Source organism: Propithecus coquereli, unplaced genomic scaffold (assembly GCF_000956105.1).
Source record: "Propithecus coquereli isolate 6110/MARCELLA unplaced genomic scaffold, Pcoq_1.0 Scaffold14, whole genome shotgun sequence".
NCBI lineage: Eukaryota > Metazoa > Chordata > Mammalia > Primates > Indriidae > Propithecus > Propithecus coquereli.
In genome coordinates this window covers 1,101,552-1,122,646 of record NW_012138302.1, presented here as the reverse complement: position 1 = coordinate 1,122,646, position 21,095 = coordinate 1,101,552, and the positions used below count along the sequence as shown (strand labels likewise).

Genomic DNA, 21,095 nt, shown 5'->3' with positions numbered 1-21,095 from the left:
TTGCCATCCATACAGCTCAGCTGCTTTTCATTCGTTCTCCACCATCACTGGTGCTGAAGAGGACTCTCCTCTTTTGTTGTGACACAATCGTCCTACCAGGGCTCGCTACAGGGCAGACGCTGCTCTAAGTGCTGTAGATACGATAACGCATTTGTTCTTTCCACAACCCCTTGAGGTAGGGATTATCATAGACTCCATTTCCAAGACGACAACATTGAAGCACAGAGAGTTTACTTAACTTGCTCCACGTCACCCAGACAGTAAGTGGCAGGGCTGGTCCTTCAGGGCCATGCTCAGAACCACCGCTCATACTGCCTCTCACGAGAGACTGTGCTCACTTGGCCACTTTAGGAAGATGCAAAACTCAGAAAAGCTGCTGCCAGGGTGTTCATACAGGGGTCAGGAGTCCACCAAGAAACCCTAAGAATACTGTGGACTGAAACCAACAATGAAGTAATCACGATGAACACTCCTGACCATAAACAATGGTCTTAGGCTGAGTTTTGCTTTGATGAATGTGGAAGGTTAATTTATTGAAACATCAATTTATGTTTGCTCCCCACTGTTGTGAATACTCCTATATCCTCAGTATTTCCTGGCACACAGCAGGAACTCCATAAATAGTCAATAAATATCTGTTGAAAATACGCTGTCGGTGAATGAGCTGAAGGTATTTTCTCTCCTTACCCCCAGAAGGTGTTCTCAGTCAAGGCTCACTGGCCAATCCAGGAGGTTAAGGGGGAGCTTTATAGGAGATTGAGAGGGTACCTGTGTTTTTGTCCTGGATCTGGACTGGCAGAGGTCTGAGCTAGCAAAGCCCTACTGCCATGGCTTTGGGGGAGGGGGATGGCTGCTGGATGCCCTGTGGGCAGCGCAGGGGTGAGGCCACTGCAGTGGTGCCTGTGGTCAGAAGAGGGAAGGATGGTGGGGCACCTCTGGGCCTGCCTGGGCATCAGCCTCATTGTCAGGTGGGCTCACTGTCACCATGAACAAGTAGTCTCCCTTGTTCTCTGGGCTCCATGAAAGCTACTACCTCCTCCCAACCCAGAAACTGACACAGGGAAGGGAACCGAAAACATAAGTGAGATTGACTATCACATCATTCCGGCAAGCAGGGATTTAAAGCCAGATTAAATACAAGTAATCAAAGTAATTAGGATATTTCTTGTACTCCAGGATTGTGATAGCAAATTCATATTCACTGCAGAAGCAAAAGAACGTTTGATTACTCTGGCTTTAGTCTAAAATATCAAGTGTTTGTTTGAAACCAAAAATACCATATTTAGTTTCAGAGTAAACAGTTAATTCAGAATCTCCCAGAATTGAATTAAAAATATTCAAATAGATTTTTTCTCACTAGGCTGGAGAGATAAATGCCAATAGCTTCTATAAATCATAAGAAAGTCATTAGAGTTATATTTTATAACGATGCTACACACTTTTATTTTTATCTAGTAATAGCATAAACTAACGTGACTTTTGGATTATGGCTGAATATTTTTGTTTGGAAATTATATGGTCCCTGGGATTAATACACTGAAAAGAACATAAAAACCTTCTATAGTTTAAAAAAGGATTGGTTAGTTCAGTTATAAATTGAATATTTGTTAACTGCTCACTCTCCCCACTTATGTTCTAATTTTGATTCAGATTGTGAAGTATGCAGTTGTTTCTGTTCCTAACCTATGCATATTACATTTCTCAGTCCACACTATTTTGTCTCTGGCAATGACAAGCCTTTAAAAGCACATGATTCTCCTCCATTGGGGAGAGTTGCTGTGGTCCTGCTGGAAGGAGGCTGGCAAGGGTGGCTTCTTTGGGTTGCCATTTAATCACCACAGATGAAAAGAAAGCAAAGGTTAATAAAAGATACAGTTGTGTCCAAGTGGGGAAAATGGGCTCTCGCATGAATAAGTAGCTCTACGTGCCACCTCACCACCTGTCATCAGGTGGCACGAGATCACCTGCACTGCCCTTGCAGTGATTCCTTCTGGGCTCTCCCTCTGCAGAGGGCTGTATCTCACATGCAGAGAGGATTTACCACTGGCCCCTCCTTACCACTTGGCTTGTAACTGAGCATCATCTCCCAATGTACTATTTTCTGAGTGCTTTACTGCATACTTGTAAGTTTTCAATGAGAATGCAAAAAATTTTGATGGTTTCAGGCTTTCCTTGGTTTATGGCTGCACCACTCTACATTGCCTCCTCTCTTCTCTCTCAAAACCCAAAACCTCTTCTGCCTCACTCTTTTTTTTTTTTTGGACAGTGTCTCTCTCTGTTGCCTGGGCTAGAGTGCCATGGCGTCAGCCTAGTTCACAGCAACCTCAAACTCCTGGGCTCAAGAGATCCTCCTGCTTCAGCCTCCTGAGTAGCTGAGTAGCTGGGACTATAGGCATGCACCACCATGCCCAGATAATATTTTCTATTTTTAGTTGCCTGGCTAATTTTTTTTTTCTATTTTTTAGTAGAGAAGGGGGTCTCGCTCTTGCTCAGGCTGGTCTCGAACTCCTGAGTTCAAGCAATCCTCCCACCTCAGACTCCCAGAATGCTAGGATTATAGTCGTGAGCCACTGAGCCTGGCCTTCTGTCTTACTCTTACAAGGTACATGTGGTTACTTTTAGGGCCCACTGAGCTAGTTCAGGAAAATCCCCTTCTCTCAAGATCTGTAATTTACTCATGTCTTTGGCCACATATAGTAATATTTATAGGTTCTGGGGATTAAGATGTGGATATATTCAGTCTACTATAACCCTCACCTGACACTGTTGGGTCATAATACAGTTGATTAACAAATCTAAATAAACATAAAGGTGCAGATGATTTACAACCTTTTAAGGCGGTTAAGTTGTTAGGATGCTATAGCCTGGTAGACATGTTAACTCCAAAGGGGATATGATCTTATTGTCTCATAGAAGATTAACAAATCTTGTATTTAACTTGGCAAACTTATTTTGGCATGTATTTCCCAATTGGCTATATGAAGCTCTGTTCCTCAATGCTTTGATTTTGGAAACAACTCTGTGGTCTTTCTGCTGGTTCCTTCATTAACGAAATAAACAAATTTTTAAAATGTGGACAAATTGTAAGAAATAAACTTTGTGAGAAATTGAAGAAGATGCAAATAAATGAAAATATACCACATGCTCATGAATTCAAAGAATATTTAAAAAATGTCCATACTACCCAAAGCAATCTACAGATTCAATTCAGTCTCTATCAAAATTCCAGTGATGTTCTTCACATAAATAGAAAAAACAATCATAAAATTTGCATGGGATCACAAAAGACCCTGAATAGCCAAAGCAATCTTGAACAAGAAGAATAAAGCTGGAGGCATCACATTGCGTGACTTCAAAATATACTACAAAGCTCTAGTAATCAAAATAGTATGGTACTGGCATAAAAACAGACATATAGACCAATGGAACAGAATAGAGATCCCAGAAATAAATCCATGCATTTATGGTTAATTGTTTTTCTACAAAGGTGCTAAGAACAAACAATGGAGAAAGGACAGTCTCTTCAGTGAATTGTGCTGGGAAAACTAGATATCCACATACACAAGAATGAAATTAGACCATTATCTCACACTATATACAAAAATCAACTCAAAATGGATGAAAGACAAATGTAAGACCTGAAACTATGAAACTACTAGAAGAAAACATTGGGAAAATGCTATAAAACATTGGTCTAGGCAAAGAATTTTTGGATATGACTCCAAAAGCACAGGCAACAAAAGCAAAAATAGACAAATGAGAGTATATCAAACTAAAAAGCTACTGCACAGCAAAGGAAACAATCAAGAGAGTAAAGAGACAACCTACAGAATAAGGGAAAATATTTGAAAACCATACAGCTGATAAGGGGTTAACATCTAAAACATACAAGGAATGCAAACAACTCAACAGCAAGAAAACACATAGTTTGATTCAAAAGTGGACAAAGAAACTGAGTGGACATTTCTCAGAAGACATACAAATGGCCAATAGACATATGAAAAATGTTCAACATCACTAATTATCAGTAAAGTAAAGTCACAGTGAGATGTCACCTCACACTTATTAGAATGTCTGATATCAAAAAGAGCAAAGATAAGTGTTGGAGAGGATGTGGAGACAAAGGGAACACTTGCACACTATTGGTGGGAATGTAAATTGGTATAGCCACTGTGGAGAACCGTATGGAGGTTCCTCAACAAACTGAAAATAGAGCTATCATATTATCTAGCAATCCCACTACCAGGTATATAGCCAAAGAAAATGGAATCAGCATGTCAAAGAGATATGTTCACTCCATGTTCATTGCAGCATTATTCACAACAGCCAAGATATGGAATTGACCTAAGTGCCCATCAATGGAACAATGGATTAAAAAATGTGGCATATATACACAATGGAATATTATTCAGCCTTCAAAAAGAAAGAAATACTGTCATTTGCAACATGGATGAACTTAGAGGACATTATGTTAAGTGAAATAAGCCAGGCATGAAAGACAAATACCATATAATTTCACTTATATGTGGAATCTAAAAAAGTTGAACTCATAGAAGCAGAGTAGAATGGTGGTTACCAGAGGCTGGGGAAAGGCAAGCAGGGTTTTGGGGAGATGTTGGTCAAAGGATATAAAATTTCACTTAGATAGGAGAAATAGGTTGAAGAGATCTATTTGTACATAATGATGATTATGGTTAATAACATTTGTATTGTATTCTTGAAAATCTCTAATAGAGTGCAGATTTTAAGTGTTTTTACCAAAAAAAAAGTATGTGAGGTAATGCATATGTTAATTAGCTCAATGAGCCATTTCACAATGTATATCTATTTCAAAACATCCTGTTGTACACAATAAATATATGCAATTTTTATTTGTCAATTAAAAAACTAATAAGAAAGAGGGAAACTTTGTGCATTTATATAATATCATGAATGAATGAATGGTGTCAGAACAAAATGAAACCACTAATATTTTTGTCCCCAGGCACTTTCTTTTATTAGCAGGCACTTTTCACCAGTGAAATACGACCTGCCTTTCCTGTGAAGTCTGACCTAACGGAGGCCATTACTGTCACGGGCTTCCTCCCTTCATCAATGTTTCATGACCCAACTGGATTATGAATCACAGGATGCAAAGGGCACCATATATCAGGAAGAAGAGGCAAAATCTCTCTCTCGGGATTCTAGGCTTACAGTTCATATTCTCTTTACCGCTTAAAACAACAAATAGAATCTTACTGTGCAAATGAAATTTTATTTTGATAGTACAGTTACTATTTGGGGAAGTGCTATTTTCCACATTGTTAGAAAAGTCTTATTACTAAGACAAGTATTATCTATGTCACATTTTGAAACCATTTATTTTGCCCAAGGAAACACAAGATAAATGCTATGAATTATAGGCAAATACTGAACGTAAACAGAGGCAGTTTTCAAATCGAAATTAGTATGCTGTTAAAGATTCTGAAACTTTTCTGCAATTTAGCAGAGTGTCGAGATATGCTGGTTTAGGATTGAGAATGAAATACAGATTATAATGCATGGTAAAGATCAGACTTTCTTTCAACCAAAACATTTTTTAAACATCTAATTTTATTGTAGGCAAAAACTGTAATATGGGAAAATATGTATAAGTAATGCTTGTAAACTGCCAATATTGCTTAGCACTTAAATAGAGGTATAGTAAACAAAACAATTACACCCATAAATTTGAGTTGCAGCTGTTTTGGTAGCACAATGTCCGTATCAGTGGTTCTCAAATTGCAGTAGGGCATCAGAATCTCCTGGAGGAGCTTGTTAAAAACGCAGATTTCTCAGCCCCACCCCGGAGACTCTGACTCAGTAGGTCTGAGGTGGAGCCCCAGAGCCTGCATTTCTAACAAGTTCCCCGGTGATAGTGATGCTTCTGGGGTAAGAACCACACATAAACCCTCTGATCTAGATACTGGCATTATGTGTATGTAAGCAAAATGCTGGAGTTCACAAACGTACTCTAACGTGGGCATTTTTCCCCCTTTTTTGCATGATTTTGAAAAATTTTCCACAACTCTAGCAACCTCCTGGAAATACCTTGGCTTTAAAAATGGCATTTTAATTGGTTTAAGCTAATGGGATTTGAGGATATTAAACTCTCCAAAGAAGAAAGCATTTAGTTTCCCCAGCTGTTGATTGTTCTGAATGATAAGCAGTAGGTAAAGGGAGAGAAGAATTTAATAACTCTTTTAAAGGAATATTGTGTCTTATTCTCTTATTCAAAATTATGATTATGATCAAAATTATAATTTGAAAATTACTGTATTTTTGGCTGGGTTGTCTGATAATAAGTCTGTTAGGTAACCACTATGACAGTCGTTCATAAGCTTCTCATACAATTGCTTTTATATAGTTGCTAGAGGTCTCCCACCAAAACGTATCTTAAAAGCTCAGTATTCTTTCAAAAGAAATAAATGGAGAAAAAGGAATCTACTTAATTATAGAAAAGGAAAATATAACAACTAGTAGACCTCAGGTGACAGGATATCATGGTCATTAAACACAGTCTCTGGAATCAAACTGCCTGAGACCAAATACTAGCTTATTATTTAATATTAGTTGGTGACCTTGAACAAATTACTTAACCTCTACATTCACATCTGCAAAGTGTACATTCACTTATAGAGATCCTCTAAGAATTGAGTACAATAATTCCTGTAAACACACATACATAGTAAATGCTCAATAAAACTTTGCTTTTGTTAATATCTTTCTGCTTAGTGTCTATCAGCTGTAGCTAGTAATTCATTAAAAAATATCTGTGTTTAGAGTACTTTTGGCTAGTGGTTTATGGAGACTAGTTGAATTCTTATACTAGAACAGATAATTTAAATGCTTGCTTCACTGAGATGCTCAGGATTTTTTTTCTTAATCAGACATTTATATGGAAAGTACACAAAAAAGCTATCCCTCATGTGTCAAGAGCCAATTCCCAGAGCTTTGTGTAAGGTGCGGCAGCATACAGGCCCATCTGCATCCTACTATGAAATTCTATGTTGTAGAACATCGAGGCAAATAAGTGCTGATTTTGAAAAGAGATGGACAGTCTATTATTAGGCGTAACTAAAAATTATTATTGAAACTAGTTTTAAGAATGATCAAGGGGCTGGGTGTGGTGGCTCACGCCTGTAATCCTAGCTCTCTGGGAGGCCGAGGCGGGCGGATTGTTTGAGCTCAGGAGTTCGAAACCAGCCTGAGCAAGAGCGAGATCCCCGTCTCTACTAAAAATAGAAAGAAATTAATCGGACAACTAAAAATATATAGAAAAAATTAGCCAGGCATGGTGGCGCATGCCTGTAGTCGCAGCTATTCGGGAGGCTGAGGCAGGAGGATGGCTTGATCCCAGGAGTTTGAGGTTGCTGTGAGCTAGGATGACACCATGGCACTCTAGCCCAGGCAACACAGTGAGACTCCGTCTCAAAAAAAAAAAAAAAAAAGATCAAGGATAAAGTTTTGTCTATTTTTTTCTGCCTTTTAATCAACCACTAGCTGCTACTTCCATGTTGTTAAATTTGACAAATATTGTTGTTTTCTCTTTTTGTTGGGATCCCCTTATTTTTTCACTTCAGCAAATATTTATTGAGAACCTACTATGTACAGATTTCCTACTGCACTGAAAGTGATCTTTCAGATTTCTTTCCTTTTGCCTGCCTTCTTTCTTTGTTCCTTCCTTCCATCTTTGTGTCCTTCTTTCCTCATTGTGTGTGGCCCGGAGGGGAAAAGGGATGTTGATGTGGCTCCTGGACTGTTTTCCAATTTCCAAAACTATTAATATTTATACTGTATCTAATCGTTTCTGTTAGACACAAGGTTTCCATACTTCTTACAATGTTGCTCCTCTTTTTAACTTTTTTACCGCCTCGCTTATGGCTTTACGGATAGTAGACATTCAGTCACGTTTGTTGAATTGAAATGGAATGTAGTGGAAACCATCAGCATTTCTAAAAGTAAGGGGTTGAGAATAAATTCGGAAGGGGGAGGCACAAAATTGTGCGTGGTCTCAAATCAGATGACAATTCTAATTTGTCTTACAAAGATTCTGGAATAACGCAAAACGTAAAATTACTTAATTCATATCAACCCTATAAAAGTAAGTAATAAACAGGGTTTGCAATGAGAAGGGAAAGAGACGGTTTGTGAGTTGTCTCAGGTGGGTAAGCACGACGTGGCTGATACTGGATGGTCTGTGGTTAAGGACAGGGCTTTAGAAGCCGACGGGTGTGATTCGAAACCTGGTTGCTCTCCTCCTTAGCTACATCACCTTGGGAAAATTACTTCTCTCTAAGATACATTTTTTCATATGTGAAATTGGGGATAGTATAAGGTTGTTGTAAGCATTTCAAATAATACACAAAAATAGACTCATATGACACACATGAAGAAGGCATGTAACGCATGACAGCTACTAACATACATTTCCTTTTCATTAGTCATTAAAAAATTTAGAAAACATAACTGCTCTTTAAATTTAAATTATTCTGGTTTGGGATACTGTCAAAATTTAAATTGTTCTGGTTTGCAATTATGATTATGTGAAAGGAAGCACGTGCTATGCTCAAGTCAGCAGAATCAGCAAGTCACACGATTGCGACTCAGCATTTGGGGAGCTTGGCTGCTCCACATCCCGGTGAAATCTAACCGAAGTTCGCAAGAGCCTGTCTTGGAGCTCCCCTTCCAGTGTCCAAATTCGAAAAGGAAATGCTTGAATCATCATTTTCCTGCAGGAGTTGAATTCTTTTTTTTTCCCTCACCAACCCATTCATGGAAAAAGCTAATTTTACATCATTACTGCGTTTTTCTTCAATTCTTCAGATGTTTTTTAATTATTCAGATTACACGACTTTTAAAAATAATTAACTCCAATTAACACAGTTTGTATAAGTGTCAAGAAACCTTATTCTTAAATATGTGGATTACATAATTTTTTGTAATCTGCTACTCTGATTAGTGTATTGTTGGGAGTATCAGAAAAAAATGACACTCAAAACATGACTCTTTGACATGCTGAGTACTTTGAACTAATAAAGAAGTCATCTCAGAACCAAGGTTCTCTGATCTTCACCCTGGTGCCTGTTTCTTACCCTTCCTTCCTCTCCCAAAGCACAAGGAAGGGCTTCCTCTGAAGTTCCCTACTCTAAGGAAAGTTCCTCCAGAAGGAATGTAACTGTCTTGGGCCCACTCCCTATAATCTCATCAAACAGAGAAGATTAAACTCCAAGGAAGGAAGACCAGAGTTGAGCACACACCCACAGCCCAGGCAAACTTTGTCCCAGGCTGTTGTCTGTTCTTCTGACCCATTCATCTCCCCTAAAAATCATTTACTCTTCCTCTAAAATTGCCTACATCCCCCACTTCCCGGTCCCTTATGAAGAGGATATTTAAGCTTCAACCATCTGGCACTTTCTCGAGTTTCATACTTTGCGTGACCTCCATGTGCTTGCATAATAATAAATTTGTATGCCTTTTCCCCTCTTAACCTGTCTGTTGTCAGTTCGTTTTGTAGACTCAAATTCTTGAAACTTCAGGGAGTGGAAAGAAAGTTCCTTTCATTCTTATAGTATTCAAAACACTATTTAAAAGAGTAAGACTGTTTTTCCTTTTCCTCATCTTGAAAAGAAAAGGAGAAAACACGAATTCTTCACATCGTGAGCTTCCAGTTTCTTTGTGATTCTGAAATATAATTTTTAAACACTGCTTGTAAATAGCTCTTCACTTACTGAATCACTGCCTCAGATAATTTATGTTGGTTTGAGAGAGAACGTATTTTCTTGATTTTCCTGTGAACCATCTAAGTGAGTTTTAAGTTAAATTTTTATACCACCTTCGTCATGATTTTACTTTATCTACATGACGAGTTTGTACATTTAAGAGTAATATGCTTCTAACAGTTTTGATGTCTCTTTGTCTTTTATTACCAATAGATTAATCAGGCTATTCTTTGTTTGAGTGACTTAGTGTTTCAGTTGTATAAAATCCCAAATTCATGAAATTTTACTCATTTAATCACAGGCTGGAATTAAAACTAGATTATGAATTTCCTTAGTTTAGGCAGGTCTTGATAAATAAATATAAAATGTTTTCAAATAAATATAAAATTAAGGTATAAATTCTTTATAAATTCTTTATAACCTTCTAAAAGGATTCACTAAGATTTTTCTAGACAGAAAACTCTAATAGTGCATTTTAAACTGTGTTTTGGAAGATAATATAGGAATCTCAGACAAATTTTCCAAGGCACATTGTGTTTTCTCAAAGTAACGTGTGCTGGTGGGTGAAGTGGAAGGACGGTGTGGTCGGATGGAATAAGACAACCAGCAGGAGAGTAGCAGTCATTGGAATAATGAGATAAACGCATCCTGGGTCTCTATGGCAACCAGGGACCCAGCTGATCCTCCACCCCAGCTCAGTGTGGAACTGCCCACCTGTGCCAAGCCTCACCCTGCTTTAGGAACAAATGTTTTATTGCTACATCAAATTGTTCCCAGGATTCCGGGTTATGGAACAATAAAAATTACTTTAGCTGAGTCTAGCTCTCTAATGACTTATCAAGGAATGTTTTTCTAATAAATGCTATAAATTTTCTTTTAAAAAGGCACATTTATTATAGAATGAGCACAAAGGAAGAAAATATATTTTCATGCTTCATTTACAATTCATTAAGGACCATTTGTTCAGGAAGTTAGTGGACTTGTTTTCCAGCTGTGTTCTGGGAGCAGTAATGTCCTTTCTTGTGGAGGGAGGGGTGTTGGTAGGGGTGCTATTGGTGCCTCAGAAAGGTTTCCAGAGGTCTTCCATTTCCTCATGATTTCCTCCCTGTGTCCTCCTTCTCTTTGTCATTTACTAGTTGTGGGTCCATAGACAAGTTTCTTCATCTCACTATGCTTTAGTTTCCCTGTCTATAAAATGGGGATAATAATTGAACTTACTTCATTCAGCCATTTGACAGAATCAAATGAGCTAATATATATTAGAAGTCCTTATCATGGCACTCAATAATATTTGCTATTATCATAATTATCTCTTTATTTCACCCCCAGATAATATATTTCCCCTTAGTTTCAACATTTTATGTAATAAACTCAAGAAAATTTCTCTTGCTGCCTTTATCAACCTTATTTTCCTTAAACACTTAGTCTCATCTCAACTAGATTGTAGAATGCACGAACATGGACACACACTTCTTAAGAGATCTTTGTGGTTTTAGATCAAAGCTGATGCATTGAAAAGTGTTCAAGGGAATAAAAAGATTGAGACTGGCTTTGGCCTTCTTTGGCCGGGAAGCTGTGTTTAACTTCGCTGAGACTAAAGAGTATCTTTAAAGTGAGGTGGTGCTAATAATAATTCATGGGATTGTTTGTTTTATATAGAACACAAAAAGCACATAGTAAAGTCCCTAATATTTAATGGGGACTTACAAATGGTAGTTCTTATTATTATCATCATCATTACTGCTAATGCTATAAGAATATATTCCACAGCATAAAATTTATTTTCATGTGACAGTCAGGGTACTGATGTGCAGTAGCTTACTCCACAGGGCATAGATGTGAATGAACACTGCAGATGTAATTTCCTCTTCTCTGTGCTCTGTTACATAAATAGTGCTAATACAGGAGTAGAACAGATTTTGTATTGCAAAATAATAGAAAAGAAAATGTAGAGCAAGGAAAAAGTGCTAAGTACACAGTGAATTCATTAATACATTTTCCAGCCAAATGTGTGTGTGTGTGTGTGTGTGTGTGTGTATGTCTGTATATAGTCAGTTATTTTAAGCATTGAGATAGCTACTGAGTGAGAAAGCACATGAAAAACAATGTACAGAAATGTACTTCAGACTTTTTGTGAAAATTTCAATAAAATATTTATGCTATATATTGTCTATTAAAAAAGACGGGTTCATTGAAGCATGGGTTTTGTTACCTGTGCTGGAGCCACTAGTTCTAGCTCTGAAGCCGACTCAGAGTTGAGGGCACTTTTGCCACCACTCAGTTCTGGTTGAGATCTGTGCTCTGAGGACCTACAAGGAATGAATTAAGGCATTTAATAGACATCAGGAAACACATTCGACTGGAAATTCAGCCAAGAAATCCAGTTAATTTCAATTATTGAAAGCCATGATAACAAAACTCTCATCAAAATTTTGATGAAAAAGATAAGTTTTATATATTTCTATCATAATGACTACTTTCAGAATTTAAGTGGCTATAACGTGCTAGATATTATTATCTTTGATTGATTCAGAGTTCAGTTCAATTATGGGCAAAAAGTAAATAAATGCAATATCATTTTGTTACAGAAAATTCTGTTTTATGAAAAAATATTGTGGTTTTTTTTTTAGGGGGGATTGCTTACAAGGTGTCTCAGGCCATCTTTATATAGAATTTGAAATGTGATAATAAGTGGAGATGCGGGAGGGCACGAGGAACCTGAAACAGGATGCTGCCCTTTGGGAAGTTTCAAAAACATGGTAAAACTCAGGTGGCCAGATGTTCTCATAGGCATCCATGGATTATTCTCAATTATTTCATCATCTGATGTTGGATGATTGAGAAAGCCAGAAAAGATTGCCTGTAGAACCAGAAAAATTTGACTACCATTTATGTAAGGTATTGAATTTACTCACATCCCTGGATACACATATGTACCTATTTTGACTGATCAGCACAGTTACATGTTCAGAACATTATCAACAAACGTGGAATTGTGGACCTCCCGAAATCCTTATTGATCGAATTGACTTAATTTTGGACAACTCAGATGAAATAATTTAGAGTTGTAGAGGCCACAATAATTAGCATTGTTATATAGGGGGTTATATGTGGTTATACGTATTTGGATTGACTTGACTCATTGGCTATTTCAGTACATGAGAGAAACACTTATAAAATTGATACACAAATGGGCTACTTTCTGGTATCAAAATATCTTACCATAAGAGCTCTTTTGATCCAGTTCTAGATGAGCATGATTTTCTGTCTGCCATTGGGTGCCCCTTGCTATTTCGATCCCCATGAAACTTAACATCGTCCCATTTTTCCAGTTGTGTCTGAATGTCTATTAAGGAGAGAGGAGGGGGCAAGGGAGACAAGGGGAGTGCAGGAGATGAGGAGAGAAGAAGAGAGATTGATTAAGATTGAAAAGTCTTATCCAAGTAAACTTTACTCAGCTGATACTCTCAAGCTCCAAGACCAACCTTTACTTTTTTAATGTTGCATAAAAATTAAAACATGTGCAGCTAAATAAAAATGAGACCTATCAAGATAAATTGTTTTTACAGTTAAAGCAATCAAGTTGTTTTACCCGACTTTATTTCAAAAGCTATGTGCATTCTGAATCCTGTGTGTGAGCCCATGGGATCTGGAGTAGAATGTGCATATGGAGTGCTACCCTATCATCCTCTCCCTAAGGCTTTGGGGTACTTTTGGTAGGTTTCCAGAAAGAAATTCTGTTTAAAGAGATGAGCTTAGATGTTAGAAGGAGGTAGGAAGAAACCAGAACTTTTTTTACAGCTTTTGTATGGACCACTTAATTTTTCATCACAGGAAGGAATTTATAATGAGGATAGAAAGGAAGAAGGTGATGAAAATAGCCAAGAGAATGCTAGAATCATTTTCTCCCTGTGGTTTAATTCTTACAGGTAAAGAACCTGGTGTGATTCTCTGTTATTAACAGGTATGTGACTGTAAACAAACCACTTAAACAATCATGGGGTTTGGTTTTTTTCACTTAGAAAACAATACGTTTGCAGTTCTAAGGTCTTTTTTTCTCTTCTTTTTAAAAATTGTGGCAAAATATATTAATACATAACAAAATTTACTGTTTTAATGATTTTTAAGTGTACAATTGTTAGGTAGATAGTGAGGGCAGTAGCATTAGCACATTTACATTGTTGTGAAACCACCACTACTATTCATCCCAAACTGAAACTCTCTACCCATTAAATGCCAATTCCCCATTCCCCTTCCCCCCAAACCCTGGTAACTTCTACTCTCTGTCTCTGTGAATTTGACTACCCTAAGTACCTCATGTAAATGGAATCATATAATACAGGTTGAGTATTCCTGATTCAAAATGCTTGGACCAGAAGTATGTCTTATTTTGGATATTTTTGGATTTTGCACTATTTGCATATATAAAATGAAATATTTTGGGGATGGGACCCAAGTCTCAAGATGAAATTTACTTGTTTCATATATACTCTGTACACATAGCCTGATGGCAATTTTATGAGATATTTTTAATAATTTTGTGCATGAAACAAAATTTTGACTGCATTTTGACTGTGATTCATCACGTGATATCAGGTGTTTCAAATTCTGGATGATTTCAGATTTCAGATTTTCAAGTTAGGGATGCTCAACCTGCATTTTGTTCTTTTGAGTCTGGCTTATTTCACTTAGAATAATATCTTCAACGTTCACCCATTTTGTATCCTGTATCAGTTATTTATTCCTTTTTAAGGCTGAATAACAGTTCATTGTATGTATACAACACATTTTGTTTATCCATTCATCTGATGATGGCTATTTGGGTTGTTTCCACCTTCTGACTATTGTGGATAACACTGCTATTCTTCATCATGCTTTTAAACTAAGTAGTTCTACAACTTCTTCATAGGACATTTCTCAGAAGCAGAGAAATAGATGTTCATTTACATATTTATTGTGTTATATTCTAATATACTAGTAATATATTCTTATACAAATGTATAAATTTCACTTATTCGCTTAATAATTGAATAAACCTAGAACACACGGATGGTGAGGAAATAGTAGTGATAGTTACAAAATTTTCTTCCAAAGACTGACCTCAAAGAGGGATATGGCAGGGGAGAGGGAATCCTGGCATGCATCTGGTTTGAACAATGGATTGGTTTTCTTCCCTTTACGATCTGTCCCTTGATGATCTCATCTACACACATGGTTGCAATATCCATTCATAGGCTTCTAACTTCCAAATATCCACTTTCTGTTCTGTCCTCTTTCCCCAGTTCTAGACCTATATATGTAACAGTCTATGGGACGTATCCATGGAGAAGCCCCACAGCTTCCTCAAATATAACAGGTTCAAAACTGAACTCAATAGTTTCCACCTTGACTTCCTCCTTCACTCCTCCTCTCCTTCCGTCTTCTCTCACAGTGCTTTTTGCACACACATATATACACATACACACACTCCAGTCAGTCACAGCCGGGGAAGATACCTGTTCCCCTTGGCTTTCTGAAATATCTGCCACCTTTATTTTTCCTGAGAAAGGAGGGCTTCATTTGTCTGGTTCCAGGAGCTGAGGATCAAGCTGTTCTTTCTCAGAGGATGTAGAGTATAGTAAATAAACTTCAAAGTTTATAAAGTATGGGCTTTGAAATTAAGTAGAGCTAGGCTCAAATTCCAGCTCTTCTTACAAACTGTGAGATCTTGGGCAAGCTATTTAAATTTTAAAACCTGGTTCCTCATGTATTTCAAAGTGTTGTGATGATTTAATAAGATAACGTATGTAAATCATGTAGCACAGTCCCTGGACATTGTGAACCACCAATAAAGAAACAGTAGCTGTTATTACTGTATTGGATGTATCCCCAAACATGTCTCTTGCATGCTACCATTTCGTCTGGTGGTCCCTGGGCCTTGCATTAGAATTGTTCACTCACGTGTTTTTCTCTCTCCCGCTTTAGACTAAGTGCTCTTAGAAAGCAAGATTCACATTTTGTTCTTATTTGTAATTCAGGTGCTTAGCATGGTGCCTGACAGCTACTGAGAACTCAATAGATGTGCGTTGAGTAAATAAATGAATGAATCAATACCAAGCATGCAAAGTTGAGCTCCCCAACAACTATTTAATCCAAGCACAAAAGAAGCTATGTCCTGCCCAGTTTCTTATATGGGATTCACCTTTTCCACTCCTTTGTTTACTGTTTTAATGTCATTTGTGAAACTTCCCCGTTGTATCGACACCAGCAGGACAAGTCAAGCAGCAGCAGCCACAAGCTATTTATTTCCTTACCTAAATCTAGGGATGAAGTCTCCGGGCCTCTGAGAGGCTGGCCTCTCTGCTCAGCATCCGCGCTGATGAGGTCAGATCCATTGGCCTTTTTCTTGAGGGATGAAGTTTTTGATGAGGGCTCTGACTTCTTGCCTTTGGTTTGGGTTTGAGAGACTGGTTCACTCAGGTCAAGGAGATCTAAGCCAGTGGTTAACACTGTCGGAAACGGAAGAGGTTAAGATAAACTGATTTATTGCTCTGAAATTATTTTTTTAAAATAGGTTTTAGTTGGGTACAGAAGGATTTTGTGTTTGTAGGATAGGTTAGAAACACCAAATTTAGTTAGGTCACTACTGATTTGCAAAGGCAGTTTGTCAGACTGTGAAGTTTGCTGCGTGTTCTCCTATCTTAGGCATGGCACCAGTTAGTGAGACAGGACTTAGACCAGCTTCAGTGGTCATGAAGTTTTGAATAAAATTAAAATGATAAAACTAAATCTGAGTTGAGGTGCTATTTACTTTATTGTTTCGCTTTATTTATACTAAAAATTTATTTTAGATTGAGTTTTTTCAGAGAAGGGTCAATCATATTCAGAGATTTAGTGAAGTTTTTGAATGTCTTTGTGTTTTAATTTTAAACAACAAAGTGTATGGAGTATAAAGAAATGCTGTTAATCATCTTTTATTTAATTAAGCAGTTCAATCAGAAAATGGCATGCTGTTTGGGCTCACACTAGAGAGGTATTTTATAATCCATAGTTGATGAGTAGGTACACATGTGAATGCCTTTGCTATTTAATATGCAAATTTAAATTTCAATGTAACAAAGTATAAAACCGTTACACTTTTACTTCCTAGTAGATTGCACTAAATACTCTAATGAAGGCAGAAATAACAATTTGTTCAAATGCAAACTAGGCAAATGGGAATTTAAAAAGCAAGTTTTATAACCTTCAATTCTCCTTTCTTCTACAGTGCAAGTAACCAGTGTTTGAAGGGTTCATTGTCAGAAATGAAAATTCAAGTTAGGGAAAATCCCTCCGGCCCACCTCTCCACCAGCCCCTGCTGCTTCATTGCAGCCCCAGAGACCCTGGTTTCTGAACGGGCTTGGTGGCTTCCTGGCCTAGGATCTCTTCACCCAGCTGGCTTAGGAAAGCTATTGCAGGACAGAAAAACTCCTTGTTTTAACCCTCCACGGCACAGTCTACAGCAATGACTGTACCATTCCTCTTCTTTAATCTCCCAGCTTTCCCTCCAGGTGGGGAAGGAATTTTTGTTGATGTCCTCGATACTCTTCTGTCTGCTTTCCCCTTGCATTTCAAGGCAGGGTCACAGCTCAGTTGAAGGCACCACCAGGATTTCCTTAGTATTGCACCGCCTTCATGAGCTAACCATTCCTATGGGATCCGTAGGATGGTGTGGCAAGCTTTAGTGTTAATAATTTTGTTTTCTGATTCCAGTCCCAAATTACAGTGGTTGGATGTTGTTGGCGGAGTGGAAAGATCTGGCTCTATCACTGCTTAGCTGTGTAACTCACGTTTCTTGACCTCTCTGAATTTCAGTTTCCTCATCTGAAAAATGGGGAATTAAGAATTATATCTGTCCTTTAGGTATAAGATGAGATAAATGATCTCATGTGTGTAAAGTGCCGAGCATATAATAGGTATTCAACAAATGTTATTTCCATTCTTTGGTGGCCAATTTGCGATGTTTTCCTTTCCTTTTCTTTTAGTTGATCCCTCCTATTTTCCCTGTTTCTTTCTATTGGAGGCAAGAATCAAATTTATACACTGACAGAAAGAGGAAATGCTACTGGGGATAAAACTGAGGACAAGACAAAGATATTGGTTCTACAGAGGATCCTATGAAGTAGATTTATTATAAAATAGCCTGAAAGTGTCCATTTATCTCAACTGAGTTTCCCTTAGGAGATGGAAACCACTTTTCAGTGCTAAGATGCCCTGAGCCATGAGGAGTATTTTGTGACTAGGAAGTACTTGAATGTGGAGGAAAAGAAGTAGCTTTCAGAACTAAGCTGCGTGGCTTAATGTCTAAAATTTAAGGATGGCAGGCAGCCAAGATAGGCTAGAATGCTACACACTTCATATTCATTGAATGCTTAAATAGAAATTTCCAGACCACTGTCATGTTGGCATGGAGTCTAGGCCCAATGTGATTTCCTTATAATAGGAGGAGGGAAGTTGATGACAGTCTATGGAATGCCATATATGTCTTCTTGCTAATTGTACAAACAATTAAGAATTAGTCACTTGCTCCTAGACTGCTTTTAGAAGCAAATTATATAGGAATCATCTCGTTGTATATAGGAAGTTCATTTGTTACGGAATAATAATTGGTGAGTACTAATTTAATTCTATATCTGCTTCTCACCATTCAGAATAAATAAATTGCCAAAAGAGTGAATTGCAAATTCAGACTAGGCTCAGTAATGTTCTTCCCCCTCCAAAGTGTCTTGGGTACTTCCTGTGTTGGGCCTTGGGAGGTGAGCCTACTTCAAGTAGTCAGAATAAAATAGTACCTATTAGGGAGCCCTGTTTTGATACTTTGGTGATAAGCACAATGCTGTTAACAGTATGATGGTTTAATGAGCCTCAGATTTTAGTGAATTTCATGATATGAAGTGGCCAGAGAGGACAGAGCATGGGGTAACCCTGCCTGGTACAGCCAACGAATTTGCCTCAAGGAGCTGATAGGATCTCTGTTCTGTCGTGTGAGCTACCCTGGCACCTCAGAAAACATATAGCTGGTGTTGTCTAATATAATGGCTTTAGGCATGATTTTTCCAGTGATGTCAAATAGATAAACTAGACTTAACTAATTCAATCAAATTTTTCTTAGATACTGGGATACGTAATTAAAACTACCATACTCATCAAATTTTGAAGCGCTCTCAAGAGGAATACCATTGGATTCATGGGCATTTGAGCTTCATAAAAATGTATTTTGTAAATGTTACAGTAATTTTGCAGTTAGGATATTTTACTAGGCAGCTATGGCAGATTATGAACTTTGTTAAGGGTAGCTCTTTCCTTATGTTTAGGAAATACAGGCCCTTGCATATATTGATAATTATACAGGTCCCATATGAAGGAGTGAGATGAAATTTTTTTAAAACCATGAAAAATGTTTCTTTTATAGTAACTGTTCACCTAATGGCTCAAGTTTATGGATAAAATGCTTTTAGATTGTGTAGCCTGATAAATACAAATAATGATGTCCTATTTTTCTTGCTTTTTAGAAAAGAGTTTGTTCTGTACTTTGATAATATTAGATTCATTGGGAGATTTCAGAGCAATAAGTTGTTGTTGCAAAATTTATAGTATTACTTGTGCTATACTTTAGTCACTATCTTAAAAATTGCTATTGTCTAGTTCCTTTCAGAGCATTTGCTATATGAATCTGTGTATATGTATTTATTTGTCATATTAGCAATTATTTCAGCTTCTGGGATTCAGTTTCAGAGGGCCAAGGGATTAGCTAGCTGTTTACCTGGATTGCAGGTGAATTAAAGAGAATTTAGGATATTAATGGAAAAAAATGAAAAACTTCCTTATTTCATCAGCTTGAAGCTATCATCATTGGATAATAAAAAGTTAATCCTAATGTACAAACAAGCAGAAAGTAAAATAAGATGGTTAAAATATTCAAGAAAAAACTATAATTTAGAACTTCTATGAGGCAAAAGATATGTTCCTTGAGGGTTTGTAGAGAGAAAACCCCATCATTTGACTGTTGTTTGGAAAAGATAAATATTTCCTATATTGCTGACTTTGTATTGATTTATATAAGAGCACTATTCCTTAGGAATTTAAAATTTATAATGTTTCTGCCTTGAAATATACTTTTAAGATTTAAAAACACATTATCAAACAGGAGTCTCCCTCCAGGACAAAAATCAGTGTGAGCCAGATGCACTGAATACTGAGGCTGAGGGAAAAAGTCCACAGCCTCAGAATACTGTTTTTCCTCGACCCCCTACTCTGGAGAGTCTTATGGATTGAACTGTGACTGCCAAAATGTTTTTATTGAATTCCAGCACCCAGCACCACAGAATGGGACCTTTCTTGGAAATAGAGTCATTGGAGATGTATTTAAGGATGAGGTCATATTGGAGCAGGGTGGGCCCCTACTCTTATATGACTGGTGTCCCTAAAAAAGAGGGAAATTTGGACACGGAGGCAGACACGCAAACAGGGAGACACACACAAAGAGAAAATATTGTGAGAAGATTGGAGTTATGCTGTTAAAAACCAAGGAACTACCAGAAACTAGGAGGCGAGGGGCTTGAAACAGGTCCTCCCCAAGCACTATGTTCAGAAGGAACATACATAGCCTTGCTGACACCTTAATTTTGGCCTTCTAGCCTCCAGAACTCTAAGACAATATAGCATGTTGTTTAATCCACTCAATTTCTGATACTTTGTCACCGCAGCCCTAGGACAAATACAGGCAATGTTGTGGTATTGGAATTGCAAGAAATTATACATTCTTTTGATTTTTTTACTCCAATATTTCACAGGTCTTTCTCTCTATAAAATGTTAGAAAAATCAAGGTGAAAAGTAGCTTTTGAGTCAAATCTTATGTTGCTCTCTCAGGGTGGGTCCTTCCTAAGTGGCTTAGTTTTCCCATCAGTGAGAAATGGAGAGTGAACAAGAATTCATACAATTCTCATGGATTTGCCTGCAATTAGCTATACAAGGCTCTCTGTGTTTTTCTGGGGTAGCTTCCCAGTTTTAAAGGCTGAGCTCCAGTTTCATAGATCAGGAGGATGAATCTGATCTGATAGTATCTGAACTTGTTTAATTTCCTGCCTAGAATGTACCAAGTACCATTTTATTTTCTTGATTACTCAGTGATAGTCGAATGTAGAAAATGATTGCTTTGGTGCGATATGAGAAAAGCTAATGCAATTGAAAACAAAAGTGTTCGGAATACTTACTATTCTCATCTGACAGTTAACAGAAATGGTCACACCAGTTAGAGTTTACACCGTGTTAAGCACTGTCATAGACTGCTTCATTTAATCTTCCCAAGTGACTTGTGAGGTACAGATCTCTCTAC

General features: G+C 37.5%; 1 protein-coding gene across 10 annotated transcripts in view; it reads right to left on the bottom strand.

Moving 5' to 3' along the window:
• PEX5L (peroxisomal biogenesis factor 5-like) overlaps positions 1–21,095 on the bottom strand; it is a 216,942-nt gene that overhangs the window by 57,199 nt on the left and 138,648 nt on the right. For 9 of the 10 annotated variants that reach the window (XM_012639365.1, XM_012639370.1, XM_012639367.1 and 6 more), the window contains 3 exons: positions 16,034–16,228; positions 12,963–13,086; positions 11,953–12,049 (listed from right to left, as the gene is read on the bottom strand). In XM_012639365.1, the coding sequence (XP_012494819.1) occupies positions 11,953–12,049; positions 12,963–13,086; positions 16,034–16,228 (416 nt within the window). The remainder of the gene's footprint in view (positions 1–11,952; positions 12,050–12,962; positions 13,087–16,033; positions 16,229–21,095) is intronic. The other variant, XM_012639373.1, reaches the window with a different exon arrangement.